The 21051-nt window shown below is 41.2% G+C and overlaps 1 protein-coding gene across 3 annotated transcripts in view; it reads right to left on the bottom strand.

Annotated features, from left to right (window-relative positions):
• The window catches only part of 5-HT1 (serotonin receptor), a 111369-nt gene that overhangs the window by 7322 nt on the left and 82996 nt on the right, over positions 1-21051 (bottom strand). For all 3 annotated transcript variants that reach the window (XM_076532924.1, XM_076532925.1, XM_076532926.1), the window contains one exon: positions 19404-19537. In XM_076532924.1, coding sequence (XP_076389039.1) covers positions 19404-19537 — 134 coding nt within the window. The remainder of the gene's footprint in view (positions 1-19403; positions 19538-21051) is intronic.

Raw genomic sequence — 21051 nt, 5'->3', positions numbered from 1 at the left:
GTCGGATGTTCATAATAACGTCAAATGAACCGTTTTATATGATTACTTTACCGGGGTTTAAAATGTCGCGAATAAAGTAAATCGCTTTTTACAATAAAACAAACTGTGAGCGTTGAAACGTGTGTCATCAATTTCTTTGGGAAGAAAATTTCGTAGACATCCTTCATTTTATGTGTTTCATTACTAAAAAGAATAACAGCGTCACAATTTTATTTGAAGACCCAATACTTGGGAGTGTAATGGATTTGAAAGATTTGCGGAAGAACCCCATCGCGAAAAACTACAAAATTTAGCTCGGAAATATACTTGATCGATAGGTAAGAGTCTGCTCGTGAAGCCGCAGTTTCTTCCAACTCGATATTTCAATCCGTTCCAGAGATATAAGCGTTCAAAGTGTGCACAGCATGCAAGACGCGAGCGTAGAATGTTGAATGACACCAACTCTCGAAAGCGCGACCTATATTTTTTCTGGAAAATGCGTACGTCGAGAACGGTGATAGTAAAGATGTTGATTCGTCTGTCAATCACGTGAGTTAGGTTGAGAGCATGGAATTTTTGGAGAATTTCGAGACTGAAACTACGAATGCGTGAAACTTCGGTGCACCGAGTTGAAAAATAAGATCCACAATAAATCCGTCAATGAAAAATTTCTGAAATCCCTCAACTTAATACTTTAAGTACCTCGCACTGTGATTTATGAAGTACCGACTACTATTTACAGTTGTGTTTTAGCATGTTTTATTACTTTTGTTTGCATTCACATTTGAACATAAAGTAAATTTAACTTTGAAGCATTGTTGTACTGCACACATGGATGGAGCTGAAAACTTTTTCGTTCGAAGTACAACATAAATTTCAGTTTAGCTATTTTTCACAATCCTCTTATTTATGGCCCCGAAGAGCAAACAACCAAGAAGGACGACAAAGTAGTTGTTGCAACAAACGGTCAAAGGTTGGAAATACGAGCTGATCGAAAGCGCTTAACTTTATGGCAACGAAAGAGACCGGATTGAACCGTTCCAATTGGCCTAGTTGCTGGTCAACGATCGCTTATTTCTTTGACATTTCATGGAACTTCGATCGCAACATGTGGTCGAAAATCCTTACCTTTGTCCGAGAACACGGACACCGAAATGCAGTGGCACACACATTTATGAACTCGACGCACGGAACAAAAGACGTGGGTTAATAGAGGGAAAAGCAACCGATTCAAAAGCACCTAACTTTATAAAGGACTTCTCTTGCCAGGAAAGGAAAAAGGCAACATCCTTCCCAAAAGACATCAGGAAATGACCACCAAACCTCTTGCCTTTACTACGTCGGGTTAATTAAATGACTATGACAAGATTAAGTTCTTCAAACATTTCTGACAATCTACTTGGTTGATTGAACGTCGATAAAATTTCAGAAGCCAAACGAATTACCTCACAATAATTATTATAAATTTAGCAAACCTGCTTGTTAATTAACAAGGTTAATCAAAGTGGCCCACCACAAGTTTGTAGCTGTCTGTCTAGAAAAATGGTGATCAATGTCGTATGATCGCTTCGATTTTTACCTGCTGTGAAATTTATCGTACACGGAAAGCCGTGAGGGACTTCCTGTTACTTGATAAATAATTCATCCGTAATAAATAATAAAAGTGGTTAATACGTTCGGTCGAAGGGCAGCCGGTACAGCTTCCATTCAAAGCTGTTCGCGTCGAAATTTTAAATCACGAGAGTAGCCGGCAAGTGGTACACTAAGCGGGACGATTGATTTAAAACGTTGTCCCATTTTTCGAGTCCCTGAAGAGTGCTCGGTGTCGCTTACCAAGCGTGTTCCTAAATAAAGCTTCTTCTGTCATAGTCGTAGAAGACTGTGTCTTAGGTTTGATAAGGTCGGCACTTTTTCCTTAGCTAAACGAGGCCATCACTTTCTAATTTCGCCAGACACGTTTGCCTCCAAATCATTTCTGTTGGAAATTGTTTCATTATTGTGTAAATTCGAGGAACATTCCAACCGACCTCGCGATCCTTATTTCCTTACAAATAGAATGAAACGTGCGTGATTCAAGGTAACATCAATAATTTCTAGGCAAATTAGCTAGACAGTTGCAACTGTCGTGGGCGACCTTTAGTTCCATCACAAATCACGAATTAGGGTACGAGCTGCAATAAGCAAATCGACACGATAGCGTTTGATAGAGAAAATTTTGTATTATTAAGAAAAAACTAGAACGTAGGAAGAATTTCGCAAATCCTCGACCGTTTAGACTCTCGGAAATTCTATGGAAATTCCTTGAAAAAACCTGGAGAGGATCTTAAGGAGAATAGAGAGGAATTCTATGAGAAAAGTTAGAGAACCCTAGCAAAACCCATGGAGTACCTCGGAAGAACCCTGAGGGGCGTAAGAAACATACTGAAGAGCAAGTAGAAAGAACCTAACAAAAATCATGAGAAAAATTTAGCTGAAATCCTAGTGAAACTTAAAGAAACTTTTGCAAGACCGAACTCAGGGAAGAATTTGAAGAAAAAGTGTCCTATGAAAAATTGAAGAACCTAACAAAGAATCCAGAGCTGACTTCAGATATTCCTACATTTCTCTTGAACTAAGATTGACGTGCATTGTATCCGAGTGTTCTGTACTCGAATGACTAACGAGCTTCCATAATTGGAGCCAGTTATCAAACTTGTCTTCCATTTCCGTATAATATTCTATAGGGTGCGTCGACTAAACTCGTTAACAAAAATTGATCGATAAAGTATATGATATGTTTTCCCGGGACGAGCTTTTTCTTTCTATACAAATCCATTACAGTAAGCAAGACGATCGGGACCCGTGAAGGTAATCGTAACGCTGTGGTCGTGCATCAATGTGTTGAACACAAGCTATCTGAATACTGGTATCAAGAGACTGGGCATCGAGCTGGGTAGACGGGTTGGAAAGCATTTGTTCGCGTATAATAGAATCTCCGGCTCGGCTGCCATAACGGGCCGGCCTCGTAAATCATCTGCTTGTGTCAGTGCGCAACATTCTCGTAAGGAGATTAGGATCGATACCGGTATCCGAATTCCAACAGACACACGGTCACGCTGTGTGAAACTTTACGATTTTGCGACTTGGACAACTGTGTCGAGCATGTGGATTCCCTTAATTGTCGTTCTTGTTCCCTTCAAGTTGCCGGCACGCAGATTCGCCTACCTCTGCTCGCTTCTGGACCGCATCCAAAATGTGGGCGGTTTTGATATTCAAGAGGCGGTTCGTTACAACCACCATCAAATCGTGATGAAGTTTCTAGTGGAATTTTCTGTCCGGGGAGCGTTCAATTAATTGTTCGTCCATAATGGACATTTAATATTTATTTAACGTCCAATCACCGCTCCAGAGGTTTCAATGGTATTAAATGAATAAATAGTACGATCGAATGTATCGCTGTTTATACGTTCGATTGATTGCTTTCGTGAATCAAATAGCGACATTGATTTCTTCATAAATTATGCACTCCTCGATCGACAATCGCCGAAGGTGGAGGCTAACAGTTTACTTGTACGACTTTTCGAACCTGTAATCGATTACCCTGAAATCGATGCCTAGTTTCCACGCAACAAGTGCTGAAATTGTCAGAAATTATCACCTTCGATGACGCGTCGTCCACACGCGAGAGACGCTTAATTTTGTTATCTATTAACCCAATTTGAGATTTGGAAAGTTAGACCTTTGAGCTTCTGGAAGTTTGGACCCGCGGAAATTCAGTCGTTTGGAAATTTCGAGGTTCAGAAAATCAGGAACGTGGCGATATGTGAGTTGGAAATATGGAAAATGAGATCTTGGGAATTTCAGAAGTTGGAAGTTGAGAAAATCTAGAAATTTGGAAACTGAAGGATTTCCACGATAAGCAATTAAAAAGGACAAAGTGGTCTCGTAAGGTGAAGAACCTGGGAAGGACTTAAGTATCAGCTGGTTGAAGCGAACTCAATTTCCACTGGCACTCGGACTTCGACCATCTGGGATAAACGGAATCAGGCCAGGCTCGTTGAATCGAGAGCTGGCGGCTAAATGAGACAACCAAGACCGGTATATAATTGAAAGTCACCTAGGGAACTGGTCAGGGCTAAAAATTAAGGGTAGTTCACAAAAGACTTCTATTCATGCGAAAACATTTTTCCCTCGTCGTCGGAAAGTCTCTCTAAAGAATTCTATCCTTCTTCCGACTTCCTGAAACATTCAATTGTACTTGCTCTAAAAATACGCACCTTTTCCTTCCCCTTTGCTAACTGTTCCGTAGCCTGCATTTTTTAATAACCAACCTCGTAATTCTAAACTCGAAAACGTCTCTTTTAAAATCTCGGAGGAGAAGAATTATTTAACGAGCAATTCATACGCTTTGAAAGGTCCGTTTTAAAGGGCAAGAAAATCGTGAATTTTTCGCTAATTAACGTTTCCTTAAGCCACGGAGAAAAATCTTGTTTGTTAGTTGGTCGAAAGATTTCAGCGATAAGGAAGGATGGCTGGTTCAAAGTGGTATTGATAAGAGGAGAGAATGAAAGAGGGGTATAGGTTGGGGTTTGACGCACGCCTGCTTAAAAGTCCATTCATGGTATTGGAATCCAGCTTCGAAAGCCAATCGACTTTTGTCTTCGCCACCTTCTATCTCCCTCCACCCTCGGCTTTTTTTCTTCCCTCTTCTGTGAGAATTCTTTCGAGAAAGGCCGCCGAGTCTATGCCTGAAACAATCCTTCGCTCTGTTCTAGACATTTATTCGATAGATGATTTTATAGATTGCAAACAACCCAACTTTCCGATACTGTGTCCAACGAACTGTGCCGAGAAACTGAATTTTTCCAACAAAACAAAGTTATACTTCCACGGATCACATTCAGTCGATACTATTTTATCAAGTTTTAAGCTACATTTGCTTTCACAGGCTCGACTTCTTTCTCCTGATAGAATTACCTAGTTTCGATTTTTCCTATCTGACGGAAACTTTAAATTAAAGAGACTTCTTTTCAGGATATCTCCTCGATTCAAATTTCACCCCTAACATTTTCAATTAACTATTGAAAAACTTTACCAATGTATGTCCCGGTAAAAATATATACAATATATTATTATTTTAAAACTTCTACAATCGTGGAAGTTTGCTGTACCGACCGCGTTTCTAATTAACGAATGAATAATTTTCTTGGTCAACAAAGGTTCTCGGTAAAGTACAAAGCATTGTAAACACGGAGTAAATACTAGTTGATCCCCGTTTGCCCTTTATAATTTTTCCTTACGCGCGAAGGGTTGCACTGGATTATAACGCCACGATCAATAATCTGATATTTCCTGTTAACGGAAGATCACGCTTTATAATTCTGCTCGCACCTCCTCCGAATCGTTTTCTGAGACCTTTCGAATCCGCAAGGTGCGATTGTAATTCGATGATTGCGTTGTCCTCGCGATTTCTGCTTTTTACGACCGACAAACACCTATGTGGAATTCGAGGAACGTTTGAATCGAATATCGCAGATGGAAAGATTTCTCCGAGACGTCGTGCAGCGAGTTCGATGGAGTGATTCTTTGCTCGACTAGCACGATTTTGCCGAGATATCGATTTTGAGAAATAAGAAGGTGGTGGCGCGACTCAGCAGCCACTTTCGTGCTTAAATTTAGTAATGGGGGATTGTATTCTTTCTGTTGATCTCGAACGCAATCTTCATATGTTTTTAAAAATTCTAGCTGGTGATCTTTGAAAACTGTATATAAAAGTAACAAACATTTGATTCTGACTTTTCCTCTTTTTTCATCTGTATTTTTCAATCATTCAAAACGAAGTTTGAAACACGTTTCCAAAGTAAACGTTGCAATCTTATCCTATTAATTTTCGCGCGTGAAAGATATCAGTTATAACGCCGCGGTTATTACGTCCTCAGGAGTTATATCGCTGAATCTGGTGAAGTAATTACAAGTTACTTTCATTGATTTACCGAAACAATTTCCGCCCCATGAACAAGATTTAGCTTCAGAATGAAGAAAAGTTGGAGCCAGAAGAACAGTCATTTCTAATTACGATTCGTTTACGGCAACCGTTACCCAAAGTGAGATTAATTTATCGATTAAAACGCGGCACACTTTGGTAAAGTCGCCTATAAATTCGGGTCACGTTCGATTCAACTTTCATTTCGAGCTCGATTTGATACGTTACCTCAAGACAAACGATTTCGATTGCGATCAGCACAATTTTCCGCGAGAAGTAACGAATGGTCAAGCATTTTCGAATAGCGAGGTGCACTCGATCAAGCAGAAAGGTGTCAAGCAATCGTAGGAACCTATCGATAATCCTATTTGATGGATCGCAAAAGATGCATCGCAAATAGAAATGTCGGGTCGCTGGATAAATCGTTCTTGTTGGAAAAATGCGCGGGAGGACGTGTCAAATTTGTCCAAAATCAAAATATATTAAAGCATCGACAACCATTCATAAAATGCAACTATCAGCAAGTAAAGAATCCAGCTTCCTGTCGGGAACATTTCGTTATTAAGACGTTGAGTGCCACGCGCTTTTTTAAGGAAATCCCAGTCAGGCCACGCACGCTGCCTAGAAGCGCGCTGGTATCGTGGTACAGCAATGCTTTTTATGCTTACCATGTTTTAATAAAATCCATTAATAATAGAATCCCGTATTAAATAAAAATTAAGTGGACTTTAAATAAATTTTAGGTCACAACTTAAAACAATGTAAATTTTTTAGTTTATGTCATATTTTACACTGTCAGTCACCGGTGACTGACGCGGCCTGAACGGAAAGTTCAGTGTCAGTCACCGATGACTGATGTGGCACTCAACGTGTTAACCGAGTACGTGACACTTAACGAAGTCATACGACGCGTGGAAATTCAATGCGTGGTGAATACAACGCGTGGGAAGTATGGTGCGTGGAAGTATGACACGTGGAAATACGGCGCGTGGAGATGCAATGCGTGCGGAATACAGCGCGTGGAAATACGGTGCGTGGATGTACAATGCGTGGTGAATACCGCGCGTGGAAATATGGCGCGTGGAGATGCAACGCGTGGGGAATACAGCGCGTGGAAATTCAATGCATGGTGAATACAACGCGTGGGAAGTATAGTGCGTGGAAGTATGGCGCGTGGAGATGCAACGCGTGGGGAATACAGCGCATGGAAATTCAATGCATGGTGAATACAACGCGTGGGAAGTATGGTGCGTGGAAGTATGACGCGTGGAAATATGACACGTGGAGATCCAATGCGTAAGGAATACAGCGCGTGGAAATACGGTGCGTGGATGTACAATGCGTGGTGAATACCGCGCGTGGAAATATGGCGCGTGGAGATACAACGCGTGGTGAATACAGCGCGAGGATATACGACGCGTGGAAATACAATGCGTGGTGAATACAACGCGTGGGAAGTATGGTGCGTGGAAGTATGACGCGTGGAAATATGGCGCGTGGAGATGCAATGCGTGAGAAATACAGCGCGTGGAAATACGGTGCGTGGATGTACAATGCGTGGTGAATACCGCGCGTGGAAATATGGCGCGTGGAGATGCAACGCGTGGATATACGACGCGTGGAAATTCAATGCGTAGTGAACACAACGCGTGAGAAGTACGGTGCGTGGAAGTATGACGCGTGGAATTACGGCGCGTGGAGATACAACGCATGCTGAATACAGTGCGTGGATATACGACGCGTGGAAATTCAATGCGTGGTGAATACAACACGTGGGAAGTATGGTGCGTCGAAGTATGACGCGTGGTCACGAAGAAGTTTTAAAGCGGAAATCGTAATCCGAGATTGGAAGCGAAACAGTTTCAAGCTTCATAAAGTTCGAGACAAATAAAATGTTCGTATTTACGAGTTCAGACGTTTATTTCGATGAGTCGGTGTAGATACTGTTCGATCTTTAGACTCTTCCCGCCGTAAAGTTGTCTACGAACGTGTAATGTCACTTTACTTCCGTAACGCTAAGAATGCGACGGCTAAATAATTATTTCATCATTTTTAATTTTAAACGCCGCCTCAGGATATTTACGTACATATTCGCGAAAGCGGTAAGCGCAAGTTGCCGAATCGCGTATTTGCCTAGAAACCAGGTCGAAGCAAATATACAAGTAAAATTACAACTTCTGCGTCGTGCAAAACAAGCACACGCCATATTTGAGTAAAAAGAAAGGTAAATAATTCAGAAGTTGAAAGAACAGTAGAATGGCGCAGCAAAAATTCACGGGTACAATACCGACAGAGAAAAAAGAAATTTGACAAATATTTCGAAAGAAGTTGTCCGGCTAAGCTCGGTGGAAGCTAAATGTAAATGCAGAAAGCGTGTAGGTCGGCCAGTCATTTCCGGTCCGAGGCTTTCATTGTCAAAAAACGAGAAAAGTAGAATAGATGGTAGATACCGTCCATAAGAATCTTCTTGCTAACTGAGAACGAAGAACCTCCGAGTATTTATCGAGAGCTTTCAAAGAATGGAAAAACTTATCTCCGAAGAAACGATGGAATGCCTTCGGAAAGCGTGGCTGAAGTTGAAAGTTCTCTCGTCACCTCGACGGTCTTGCTCGACGAACCGTGCACGAGATTCACCTCGATCCGGAATCCGTTTCACCAGAGGATTCACCACGAGTTCTCTCTTTCGTTCGCGATTACGTTGGCTCGATCGTATTAACGCCCAGCAAACCGAATCGTATATTCACGCGATCTTCAACCACCTGCTTCGCCCCTCTCGCTAACGAATTTCACCCTTTTATGAAAGGCAACGAGCCGGAAACCGGAGCGAAAGATTAACAGCTCGCTGTTTTGTTACTTTCAATGGCCCCATCATCGTTTTTGCTCGTTCACTCGTCTAATTTTACGAGTCACATGTGGGTACTTGCTTCTTTCGAATCACCTCTTTGATCGCGAAAAGTTTGTCAAAGAAAATTATTCCTCTTCATACAGCGATTACGTATTGGTCTTAAATTTGATACGACGTGTATCTTTAACGTTAGCGAATCACTGCTGTTTTTAATATAAATGTGATTCAACGTTGGAATATTATCGTAATAAGAAATGTATATAATGAAGGAAAGATGCTCCTTTTTAGCCGGAAGATCCTTGATTGTTGAATAAAAGACTTTCAGATATTTACTTCTTAATATTCTCGATTTTCTGGAACATTCGTTTGCCGTTCATTCCAGTTCCATAATTCCAGGATAATTCTGTGGATCCTCTCCTTTGCATAGGGCACAGGGCCAATCAAGGATTTCCTGCTGAAGATCTTCGAGAGTCATAACGAATCGCGAGAAGAGAAGTCGATAAGAACGATGCAAACGTTTTGCTGCAGAAGAAAATGGCAACTCGAGGCAAGAAAAGCAAACGAGCCCGTGGTAAAGTGTGCGAAGAGCTTTCAAAGGATCCGACGCTTATCCGTGAAGCTCTCTGGGAAGCCTTCGAGGGATACAATTGGAATTGAAAGTTCCTGTCGTATTGGAAGGGTTGATGCATCTGGGCTTGATACAGATGCACACGAGCCACGTTTTTCCAGCCAGTGAAACTTTTACGACAGGAATCGAGGTCATTCTGCCTGATCGTTTCACGTTTGATCCACCCTCGTCGAACAGGAAGTTCGTTCCTCCAGGCGAGTTCCTTTAATCTATCGTCACCCTTATATGCTTTTAGCGTAATCGACTACCGTCATTACCTACAACAAGTATCAGCCATTTGCGACAATGAAAAACCCTCGATACCCTCAAGAAATTTAACAGTATTCTTTCGAAGCACCTACGAACATTCAAATACTCGAAACATAAAAATTTTATTAATATAATAATTTTGCTAGGCAATGAAAATTTTAAAAAAGTTCTGTAAAATTAATCTGTATCGTACAAGCGTGCCCAGTTAAATCTTTAAGTATTCAATTAGAGTAATGTAATCTTGAAGGGGCAACGCGCTGTATTTCCACGTGCCGTATTTCCACACGCTGTATTCACCACGCAATGTATTTCCACGCGCTGTATTCCTTACGCCTTGCATCTCCACGCGCCATATTTCCACGCGTCATACTTCCACGCACCATACTTCCCACGCGTTGTATTCACCACGCATTGAATTTCCACGCGCCGTATTTCCACGCGTTGTATTCACCACGCGTTGTATCTCCACGCGCCATATTTCCACGCGCGGTATTCACCACGCATCGTACATCCACGCACCGTATTTCCACGCGCTGTATTCCTCACGCATTGCATCTCCACGCGCCATATTTTCACGCGTCATACTTCCACGCGCCATACTTTCCACGCGTTGTATTCACCACGCATTGTATTTCCACGCGCTGTATTCCCCACGCGTTGCATCTCCACGCGCCATATTTCCACGCGTCATACTTCCACGCACCATACTTCCCACGCGTTGTATTCGCCACGCATTGAATTTCCACGCGTCGTATATCCACACACTGTATTCACCACGCGTTATATCTCCACGCGCCATATTTCCACGCCTCATACTTCCCACTCGTCATATTCACCACACATCACATTCACTCCGCGTATTCACCACGCGTCATATCGTACATCATATTCACCATGTAAAATTAATCTGTATCGTACAAGCGTGCCTAGTTAAATCTTTAAGTATTCAATTAGAGTAATGTAATCTTGTAGGGGCAAGGATTCGGTGAATTCACTGCACGATTCTTCCGTAAATATTTCAGCGTTAACCATCGCGACCGGGTGTTTATTAAGCAACGGGAAGCATCATCGAATTCTCTCATGCATCGCACGATCCCTCGAACTTTCCCTCGAACGAAATTGTTTCCGAATCGATCCATAAATGATGGAACGTTCTGAGAAACGTTGATAACAAGTTTCGATTGCCGCACGGAATATGACCGATCGTCTGATCATTCGTGTTTCAAAATATGATTAAAGTTACTTTGGGATCTCCTCATGGATCATGAGTTTTACGAGCGACACTCGTGCATTTGGCATGCTTTCATAGAGCCAATTTGGCATTAATCATCTTTATATCTCAATAAAATCAGTGATATTGAATGGCGGATTGAAGAGGTTGTAATCGACGTTCATTGTATTGGCCGTAAAACAACGCTCGTAGTAATAAAGTACATATTGCATATGAGCTACGGCTTCCATTTTATTTTCCCAATAAAACTTTATCGATCGTTTTTAGCGGAACAAGGAAACTTTCAAAAACGTATTCGTTACTTTGACAGTTGATTAATTTACACAAACGCTTCAGAAATTAATTGTACCTCGTTATATCCAACGGGAGATTATTAATAAAATTATATTCAAGAGCTTCGTACTCTGTAAAATTACCAACTTTTGAACGGTAATTAGCCTTTGATAGAAAAATAATTGCATGATGAGTTATAAAATAGCGGCTATAAAAATACGAGAAGAATAAATTTGAATTTTAATATTTTGTTTCTAAAGGCTACCTCGTTGCAGAGCAAATTTGATTTCCCATTTTCCAATTGCCATTGTATAGTTATCGTACTTGTATATCAATGCGAAATAACAGATTTTCGCGTTATGTACAGTTCGATGACGTTCGTTAAACCGATTCATTCAGCTGACCAGAGAGTTTCATATTCGAAAGTTGCGAATCGATGATCAAGACCCATTTCCTTTGAACAAACGATGAATAACTCGTTGAACGCCATGGGTCATACGTGAAACATTGTGCAAGCACTTGGAATACAATTAAGTTTATTACCATTGAACTGATCGCTTAATCCACTGTTATCGGTTGCTGATGTTTAAAATCCTATATTTCTGTTTAAAAGAAAACAAGTAGCAGATCTTTATATTTTTTAAATAACAAAGGATTCCTTGCTTGTTATTATCATTCCTTGTTATTTGTTTTTACACTGAGGGTAGCTTCATAAGGAATTTAATTACGTGCTTGGTATCTAGCGGATAATATTTCAAACGAACACGGAAGCTGCGTCCGAAGAAGCACAATATCATTTGGGAATGAAAGAAATGTATTATGGATAGGACCTTGTACCAGGTTCTTCAAAATTTCCATCTTCAAATATTCAAATTTTTACATTTGCAAATCCTCAATCTTCAAATTCTACGTTTCTGAATGTCCACATCTCCCAACTTCCTAAATTTCAACATCTCCAAGTCCCCGAATTCTTAAATCTGAAATCCCTGATTTTTCAAACTTCCAACCCGAATCTCTGAAGCCCAAATTCTGCATGAGTCAACACACAAAAATTTCCGCGGTATCTCTATTATCCAGGTCGTGCGATAGTTAAAAATCGATAAGCTTGATAAACAAGTTATTTATACCGTACGTCAAAAGATTTTTTCCCCCATACTCGATATTTTCCACCAGCCAGCAAAGTATAAAGTACAGCAATCCTTGCAATAAGATATATTGTACACTCGGTAATTTACAAAGAGCCGTTTTCTACTTGAACTGAATAATCTTGCATGAAAAATTGAGATTATGATAACGACAGTGAGTGCCGCGAGGTTTCGTAATAACCAGCGTTATTCAGAAAGAGTCTCACCACTGGTTTTACGCGTAGGAGCATTCTTCAACGAGAACGTTAACATAATGTGTGCACTGGCATGCCCGTCGAGGGGAACTAAATCTCTGTGCAAACAGATGGAACAACATCGTGCAGCAAAGTGAATAATGCTGCAAGGGAACGTTCACTGGTATCGCGGAGAATGTTGTTCGACTCGTCTACGAGAAAACAAGGGAATACATTATGGTCGTTTCAACCAGGGCTGTGGATAACAATTATAATGTTAATCAGTTTGCTACTATTACACTTTTATATGCATCTTTTCATTTGTATGCAATTTTTATGGATATATGCGGTGTTTTCACGCTTTGTAATTCCACGTTTTGGAGTTTCACGGATTGTATTTCCATGCGTTGTATTTACTATGCACCGTATTTGCACGGGTCGTATTTGCCACGCGCTGTACTTCCATGCTTCGTATTTCCACGCGCCGAATTTACTACGCGTAGTAATCACCACGTGTTCTATTTCCACGCATCGTATTTGCCACAGGTAGTATTTCTATGCGCCGTAGTTCCACGCATTGTATTTCCACGCACCGTAGTTCCACGCATTGTATTTCCACGCGCTGTATTCGCCACGCATTGTGTCTCCACGCGCCGTATTTCCACGCGCTGTATTTACCACGCATTGCATCTCCACGCGCCATATTTCCACGCGTCATATATCCACGCTCCATACTTCCCACGCGTTGTATTCACCACGCATTGAATTTCCATGCGCCGTACTTCCACGCGCTGTATTCACCACGCATTGCATCTCCACGCGTCATATTTCCACGCATCATACTTCCTACGCGCTGAATTCACTACGCATTGCATCTCCACGCGCCGTATTTCCACGCGCTGTATTCACCACGCATTGAATTTCCACGCGCCGTATATCCACGCGCTGTATTCACCATGCATCGCATCTTCACGCGCCATAATTCCACACGTCATACTTCCACGCACCATACTTCCCACGCGCTGCATTCACCACGCATTGAATTTCCACGCGCCGTACTTCCACACGCTGTATTCACCATGCATCGCATCTCTACGCGCCATATTTCCACGCGTCATATTTCCACGCCCTATACTTCCCACGCGCCATATTCCCCACATATCACATTCACTCCGCGTATTCACCACGCGTCATATCGTACATCATATTCACCATATCCTAAATCACCACATACATCACCAACTCCAAAAGTCTCTCACCCGTTTTCTCAAGTGTCACATCTACCATAACCTCAATCTAAAGATCCCTAATTATCACACACCCTCAGCCTAAATCTCATTTTCCTAATCTCCCTTTGAACAGAGTAGATCGATTTCAAAAACTATATAAGTGAATAGTGTTAAAATCTTTCTTCAGTCCGTTAACTGAATATTTTCCAGACACATAGTTCTCCGATAGGCAAAGACGATGCTTGTTTCATGGTGGATAACGCGATCAATCTGGCCGCCAATGATTCATCCGATTGCGGGCAGCTATAAGTTGTACATGTACGAGGCACCGATTTATCGTCGATATTCGATTAAATTTCTGCCAACCAGACAGTATCTTCGCTCCAGTGTATATCGTTGCTTCGTCGGGGAAATGTCATGTGTTTGACGAACGTTCTGCGGCATTCTTTACCTCGTCAATTGATTGCATTCGATTTTGTATCGTTCCACTTTTCTGCTCGCTGGAAGGATTGCCTTCGACGTGTTTTTCTCGTTTGGGATTTCACGTGGAATTATACTTGATTAAATTCATAGATTTGCAGATCTCCACTTCTGGACTGATAAATTTCAACGGAACGTGTAAATTTTAACGGTAACGTCTCGCTATTTCATTTTTACGACATGAATTTGTATGATTCGCAGTTGTGCAACGGAATATATTAGTAAACGCGACAGTTTACATTTTTTTTCCGGGTGAATCTTTTGAAATATTCTACCGTTCTCGCAGCTGGTGAATAATAAAAATGGATTTATGAGAAACAAACGAATAAAGTGTGCTCGAGAAGCGGGGTAATTAATATTGTTAATCGAATAAAGTGAAACGTATTAATGGTTACAACCGGCCACGATACCGAGGAAAGTTTCTGAAATAAGAAACCGTTCGAGGAAGTGGAAAGAACAGGGAGACCTGGGAAAGAAGGAAGTCGGAAACATAAGGAAGATAAAATACACGGGTGGTAGCGAATAAAATTTGACCTTTCATCGAAAAAATTACCGTGAAGGGGCAACAAAGATAACCAGAAGCGAGATAAAAGGGAACACGAAGGAAATAGAAAGGAAGCGAAATGAATTTATCGAATAATAAAAGAGACAAAAGTCCGGCGGGAAAAATTTTTCGGAGATAGATCGAACGGTGTAAAACAAAAAGGTAGCACGGAAACGTTTGAACGCGAAATTTTCCGTGGAAGGAACGTTCTTCAAACGAATGAATGAACAATGAAAGTTCGGCTGCTGTGAAATGAAATTTAAAAATCAATAGAATATTATAGTCGCACGCTCATCTATAAAAACGCTGCGGGAACGAAAACTTTCGCGCATTGTTTCGGCAACAATGTAGCAAGTTTCAAAAAAATTGTTAAATTCAAAAGATTGGTCAGCACATTTTGATTTATGGGAGACAGGTGCAGAACAAAGTTGCTCCGAAACGTGCCAAGATTTTATGGACATACTCATAAATTTGGTTACCAGATTAAGTAAAAACTGACAAACACAATGTAGTATATTGTAAAGCTTGTCTCTATTGATTTTTGACATGCCATAGTAATCGGATTAGCTTTCATTCAAGTTCACCCTACGATATCAATCATCGACATTGAAAGAAGCGTTGTTTAAACATCCATCGAATGATCGACCATGAAAATCTGTCAATTCCAGCCCGTTGGACGCGACGTGTTTATACACATTGTTCATAAAACCAAATCTTTATTCTCCCAAGATATTTATTACGACGTTGAAAAACTGGCAAATCTTTTGTGGACATTTTTACCGAGTCAAATGTTACATCGTCACGCGTTATATTACTACACGCGGTGCAGTCGGGTTTCAGATTACCATGCGCTGCGCTCACCATGCATTATATTCATCACGCGTTGAGTTTGTCACATGTAGTATTTACTAAGCATTGTATTTGGTTCCATTTGTCAAGCATTACGTTTAACATACCTTGCATTTACCGCACGCTATGTTCCACGTGCTATTAAAAGGGTTCAATTGTACCGTAAACGGTATTCAGTAAAAGTACCGAATGCTTTCGGATTTTTCATTACATGTCTGGTTTCAGAGCGTTCTGTCTGAATGTGGGAGGTTGTCGTGTTAACACGATGCAACATGTTCGCGTACATGTCCGAAATTGTAGAATGTACGTACTCGCCAGATGTGCATGTTCGACGAGGAAAAGCTTCGGTCCACGTAGGTGTCTGTATTTATCCTTCATAGAAGTAAGACATATCGGAGAAATTCCGAGGCGTGTAATCCTCTAAGGTGAAGCCACTCGATCTCAATCTTCGGGGAATTTCTCATTCCGTAACACTCGTGACTGATGTTCAGTCATTTGGTTAGACAGCTTAGCAAGCAGCTTCTCATTAGGTAAAGAAGCTTCTTGCCTTATTGTCTGAGAATTATAGGCCACGTTGAACGTCTCGGGATGATTTACATACAACCGTCTTGACTGTCATCGCTTGTTCGCCGTTTAGTTCGCTGCAATTTAATCGACTTTCGCTGAAAGTTCCTTCTTATTATCGAGCTCCAGTTTCAAACTTCTCGAAGAGAACACGCGTATAAAAATAAATCATAGCTCTTTACATGAGCGGTATTCTTGTAGAGGGACTAAAGATAATTCCAGAACGTTTCGATTCATCCGTACAAGTTGTCGGGATTACTCTTTTGTACGAGTAGTCTTTTGTAGGATTGTCTTGATTTAAGAATGCCATAGAAAGCGCTGGTCTGTTAGAGCGAAACGGTGGTCGTTTTTATTACTCGAAAAACATTCTCTATTCAAACTTTACCTCTCGCGTCCTTGTAATTAGTTTTCTTCGTACGTTTGCTTCTCCATTAGCCTTTCGCGTTACGCCACGCCCATAATGTTATTCGCCGTTTATACACATTCGCTCCTCGACGTTTTCCACTGTTTTGTTCCAACCTGCGTCAAACAAGAACGGCGCACTATACCAAGGAACTCCTAGACGGCTTCAATTTTCCATTCTCTACTCTCGCGAGCTCGAGTACGATCGCGTTTAAAGCACATGGCGTGGAAAATGCGCCTTTCTTTTTCCGTCTCTCCTTCCGCCACTTCTCCTTGTCTTTTACCTCGCCATCTGTCCTCTTTCTGTCGCTCCCCGCTTGATGGCCAAGCATCGAACGAGCTTTGGTCCCTCGTAATGTAATTGGAAACCTCGAATGTCGGCCAACAAACCGTTGTCCGTCTGTTTTTCCGTTCAACAATACGACGTGCATTCGGTTACACCAGGAATTCGGCATCAGCGGATTTCTGCTACCGTTGTTGCGTTGCCTGCATACCTCCAGACGGTCTATCCTTTTATTGTCATTCTCCGCGCGTGTATACGTAAACGCTTTGCTCTCGGCTGCTTGCTGATTCAACGCCAAATATCGAGTATCCAATTTCCAATCGCTTATGCAGCGAACACAAAGTCCCGAGATACAATAGTTATGATTTTGCGATATCTTTGTGTCACCGAATCCTGACACGTTTTACATCCACTGGGTACAATGCATGTGTACAATGTAGGCTACCTTTAGAATTTGTACAGTTTAAAATTGACAAAAATGTCGCAATACCTGAATTCCAAATTTTTAATTCCTCAATCCTCTTTATTTCTCCATATACAAAATTGAATTTGCTTGTAAGATAAGCGTGGAATGTTGACAATAATAGCGGAGGTGAGGTTCTAACCTCAAAAGTTCTGACTACGCCAACGCGTGTCCCGAAATTGGTGCCCCGATATCATTTACATATTCGAGGAAAATGTCTAAGGTCGTTAACTCATAAATTCTTGGAGAATTCCAGCAGTGCTATTTCCCGCTCGTTTTTAGTAAACCTAATGAAACCGCAATGAGAAGTTGCGAGCCTAGGCGAAGTTGAAACACGCGACTGAAGGTATACGCATCGTTACCAGAGCCACAACTAGGGCCATGTTCATTCGCACACACAGACACGAAGTAGAATCTTTGTGAAAGTTCCAAATAGGGATGCCCTGGAGCACGATGAAATTTGTAGAAAAGAAATAAAACAAAGCTTTTCCCCAGTATGCGCCGTGAATTCATTGGAATCAGAGCAAGCTATTATTCCATCCTCGTGAAAATACACTGACAACGGCTACGGAATTATAATCCTCGATTTACGTCAGAGATTTTCACCGGTGCCGATATTTTTCCAATTTTTGCGGCTCAACCCGCAACGTCGGACAATTTTGTTCCATCAGTGTTAGTTTTTCGAATTTTTCGTTTCGGGACAATCTATTACGTCACTTCGGTCATATTCCAGGGGACGCATTGAGATACGTAATGGACGTTGTAAACTGTTTATCAGATTATAATGATCGATTTACGATCGGTACACGTTGGAGTAAAGTGGTTAACGCGGGTAGCAGTGACAATGATCGGTGTATGGTCAGACATGTTGGCGTACCAATTAAACCGTCATCCACAATCTATCGATTTGAACTTAATTTAAAAACGTGGACATTTTTTGAAAATACGGAGTATAAAAATATTGTAAAAACCGAGAAATTGAAGATTTTTATGCGTCGAATGTTTGCTTATTGAATTTTATCGATAACCGAAGTTGCAAAACTTTGGTCTTATATTTCGAAATTACCGAAAACAGGATCGTAAGCTCTCCAACTTCGGCATTTCTTGAATTCAGCGTTTTCGTGACGTGCCATAGGTTGTGTGTTTTAAGGGCTTTGAGGTAACTTGGAGGATATCACGCGAACAACGGAAACGCTCAGGTCGGCGGGGTAGGACGAGGAAAATATTCGAGAGCTCGTGTAAGCGATTGTGTAAGTTGGCCGGTAATCGTCTTACGAACTTTGAAATGATAATTAATTCTCAAAGAAGGGCGCCGTAACGAGCTTCTTACGTAACGAGAGTCCATTTTAATTATACATCATCGTTCGGTAACACGAGTCTCTTCGGATTTCGCAAACCCATCGGAATACATTAAAAGCGAAACCTCGAACTTAACCAGGCTAATGAATGAAATTGAATCTTATTCAGTGCGAAAGTAAAATCTCTTACTCGAGAGTCTACGATTACCGTTATCGATCGATATTTGCTGATATTTCTAACATTTTCAGTCGTGTCGATTACCGGTATGCAAAATGGACATCTGCTTTCTATCGAAAACTCTGCGACTGTCAAGTTGTAAAACTTGATCACCGTGCAAACTACTAAACGAGTTAACTCCCGAACCGGGCGTGATCATGGATGGTCGACTTCAAATAACCACTGGAAACCCTACGGACTGACCACCGGCTTGGTTAAAATTAATGGACATAACTTTCGCGTATACGCAAACGGCCACCTTATCCGTGTAGGCTCAATCGAGTTTCCTATACTCGTGAAACGAATCCGCTTAATTACGTGTTTCCCGGTGAAATTCACGGTGACCGAATTTCACGGAATTTCTCGAGTACCCTTCGTTTGATCGCAGTTTTATACATCGCTTTATTCATCGGTTTTTTCATTTTAAAATAATAGTCGCCACGGATGTGAAATTGTACGAATCGTTCGCTTATTGCGCCGAGAGAGCGCGAATTTTTATCGAAATTACGGCTTTATGAGGGAATTGAGATTCGTAACAAGCTGTGCGATCACGAGGGATGACATTTAATAGCTTCGTTAAATTACCTACCTCGTAAACTGCTCCGAGAGGCATGACAAGGCAGGCGACCATTAGATCAGCGACAGCCAAACTGACGATTAAATAATTCGCCACTGACTGAAGATTTCGCTCCAACAGGATCGCCGCTATCACGAACAGATTCCCTGCAACATCAATTTTCATCATTTATTGCAGAATATTCCCAGAGAGTACTTCCATACTAAAAATATCGGAGTTCAGGGATTTAGGAACAGAACAATGTACAAGTATAATTCAGGAATATATATTTCGACGTATTTCGCTTTCACGGTAAAAGTAAAATACGAGAATCGATAAAAATAAAAATCTTATTAGACGAGATAAAAATAACGAATTACAGTAGTATTATTTCCGCAAGGGAGCCATTCAACTTCTACGGGCTGGATAACAGGATATTCTTAATTACAGGATTTCTATAAGGACCAGCGATTCAAGCTTGGCTGGCTTCTAGCCAGACATAACGACGGAGCTTAAAGTCGATGCCGGAGCTTTGAACAATTTTATGAAATTGCAACGTTGATCTGTAGTTTATTGTATGAAAGTCAAAGGGATAATGGACAAAATTAATTTCAGCGCATGCTTTGAGCCGGTATACGGTAATTTTTGTAAGATCACACAAGCCGACAGTTTTAATCAGCGTTCCGGTTAAATACACGCGATCCTACAGGCTTCACGTAAATAATTCATAAGCTGATTACAGAGGATTCTCGAAAAAGAACTGAACCGGACAATTTCTCTTCCTCTTCGCGAGGAATTTCACGTATTACTCGCTCGAATTAATAATTCCCAACGAAGAACTCTTAGTTCACTTCTTGTCTTCTTGTGTCTCGTGTCAGGGACAAAATACTTGTCACGACTTCGCGAGTCTTTAGTTTAAGAATTTTTAAACGCGGAACTTTCGTCAGCGACCGTAATTCCCCGCCAAGTTCACGAACTTCTTCGGGCCATAATCTTTCTTTTGCATCGCGTACGACGCCTCGTACATTTATTCGCGTAACTGATATCTGTTTCATTGCCTCGACAAAAAGCAACTCGTATAATGTATGGGATACATGGTTCATTGAACATTTGCAGTTAAAAGGCAAAACACAGTAACATCGACTGCTTTAAAATTTAAATGCGCTAGGGTACGGTAAAGCACCGTAGCGGTTGGCTGGAGAAGTAGTACTGGGCGGTGTGTGGTCAGACAAATGGAATACGACCGTATGTAGCCAGATAATGAATAAAACGGTGTATTCAGATAAGTACAGTGATGTGTGTAGTCAAAACAGTAGAACGCGAGTCTGAACAGTCACAGAAGTAGTATTAGTCGATGTGAGACGAGTAGAATGTGACTTTAGAGAGAAGAGAAGTAGAATAAAAATGTATAGTCAGACAGCTGTAGTATCAAAGCGTAGATAAGTATGAATTTGTACATAATCAAATAAGTAGTACAAGTCTGATCAGACAAGTAGATAGCGAAGTTTATTCGAATGTAAAGTTGTAGCTGATAGGCTAAGTGGATTAAGACGATGTTGTCTGACAATTAGTAACAGATGACGGATGGTCAGACAAGTAGAATATGTCCTCGCATGGTCAGTCACGGCATTAAAGCACGGGTGAACAGACAAGTAGAATAGGTCCGTGTAGTGGTCAGTCG

The sequence above is a fragment of the Megachile rotundata genome, chromosome 6 (assembly GCF_050947335.1).
Source record: "Megachile rotundata isolate GNS110a chromosome 6, iyMegRotu1, whole genome shotgun sequence".
Classification (NCBI taxonomy): domain Eukaryota; kingdom Metazoa; phylum Arthropoda; class Insecta; order Hymenoptera; family Megachilidae; genus Megachile; species Megachile rotundata.
Note: the sequence above shows the minus strand (reverse complement) of the source record. Positions and strands in the feature narration are given on the sequence as shown.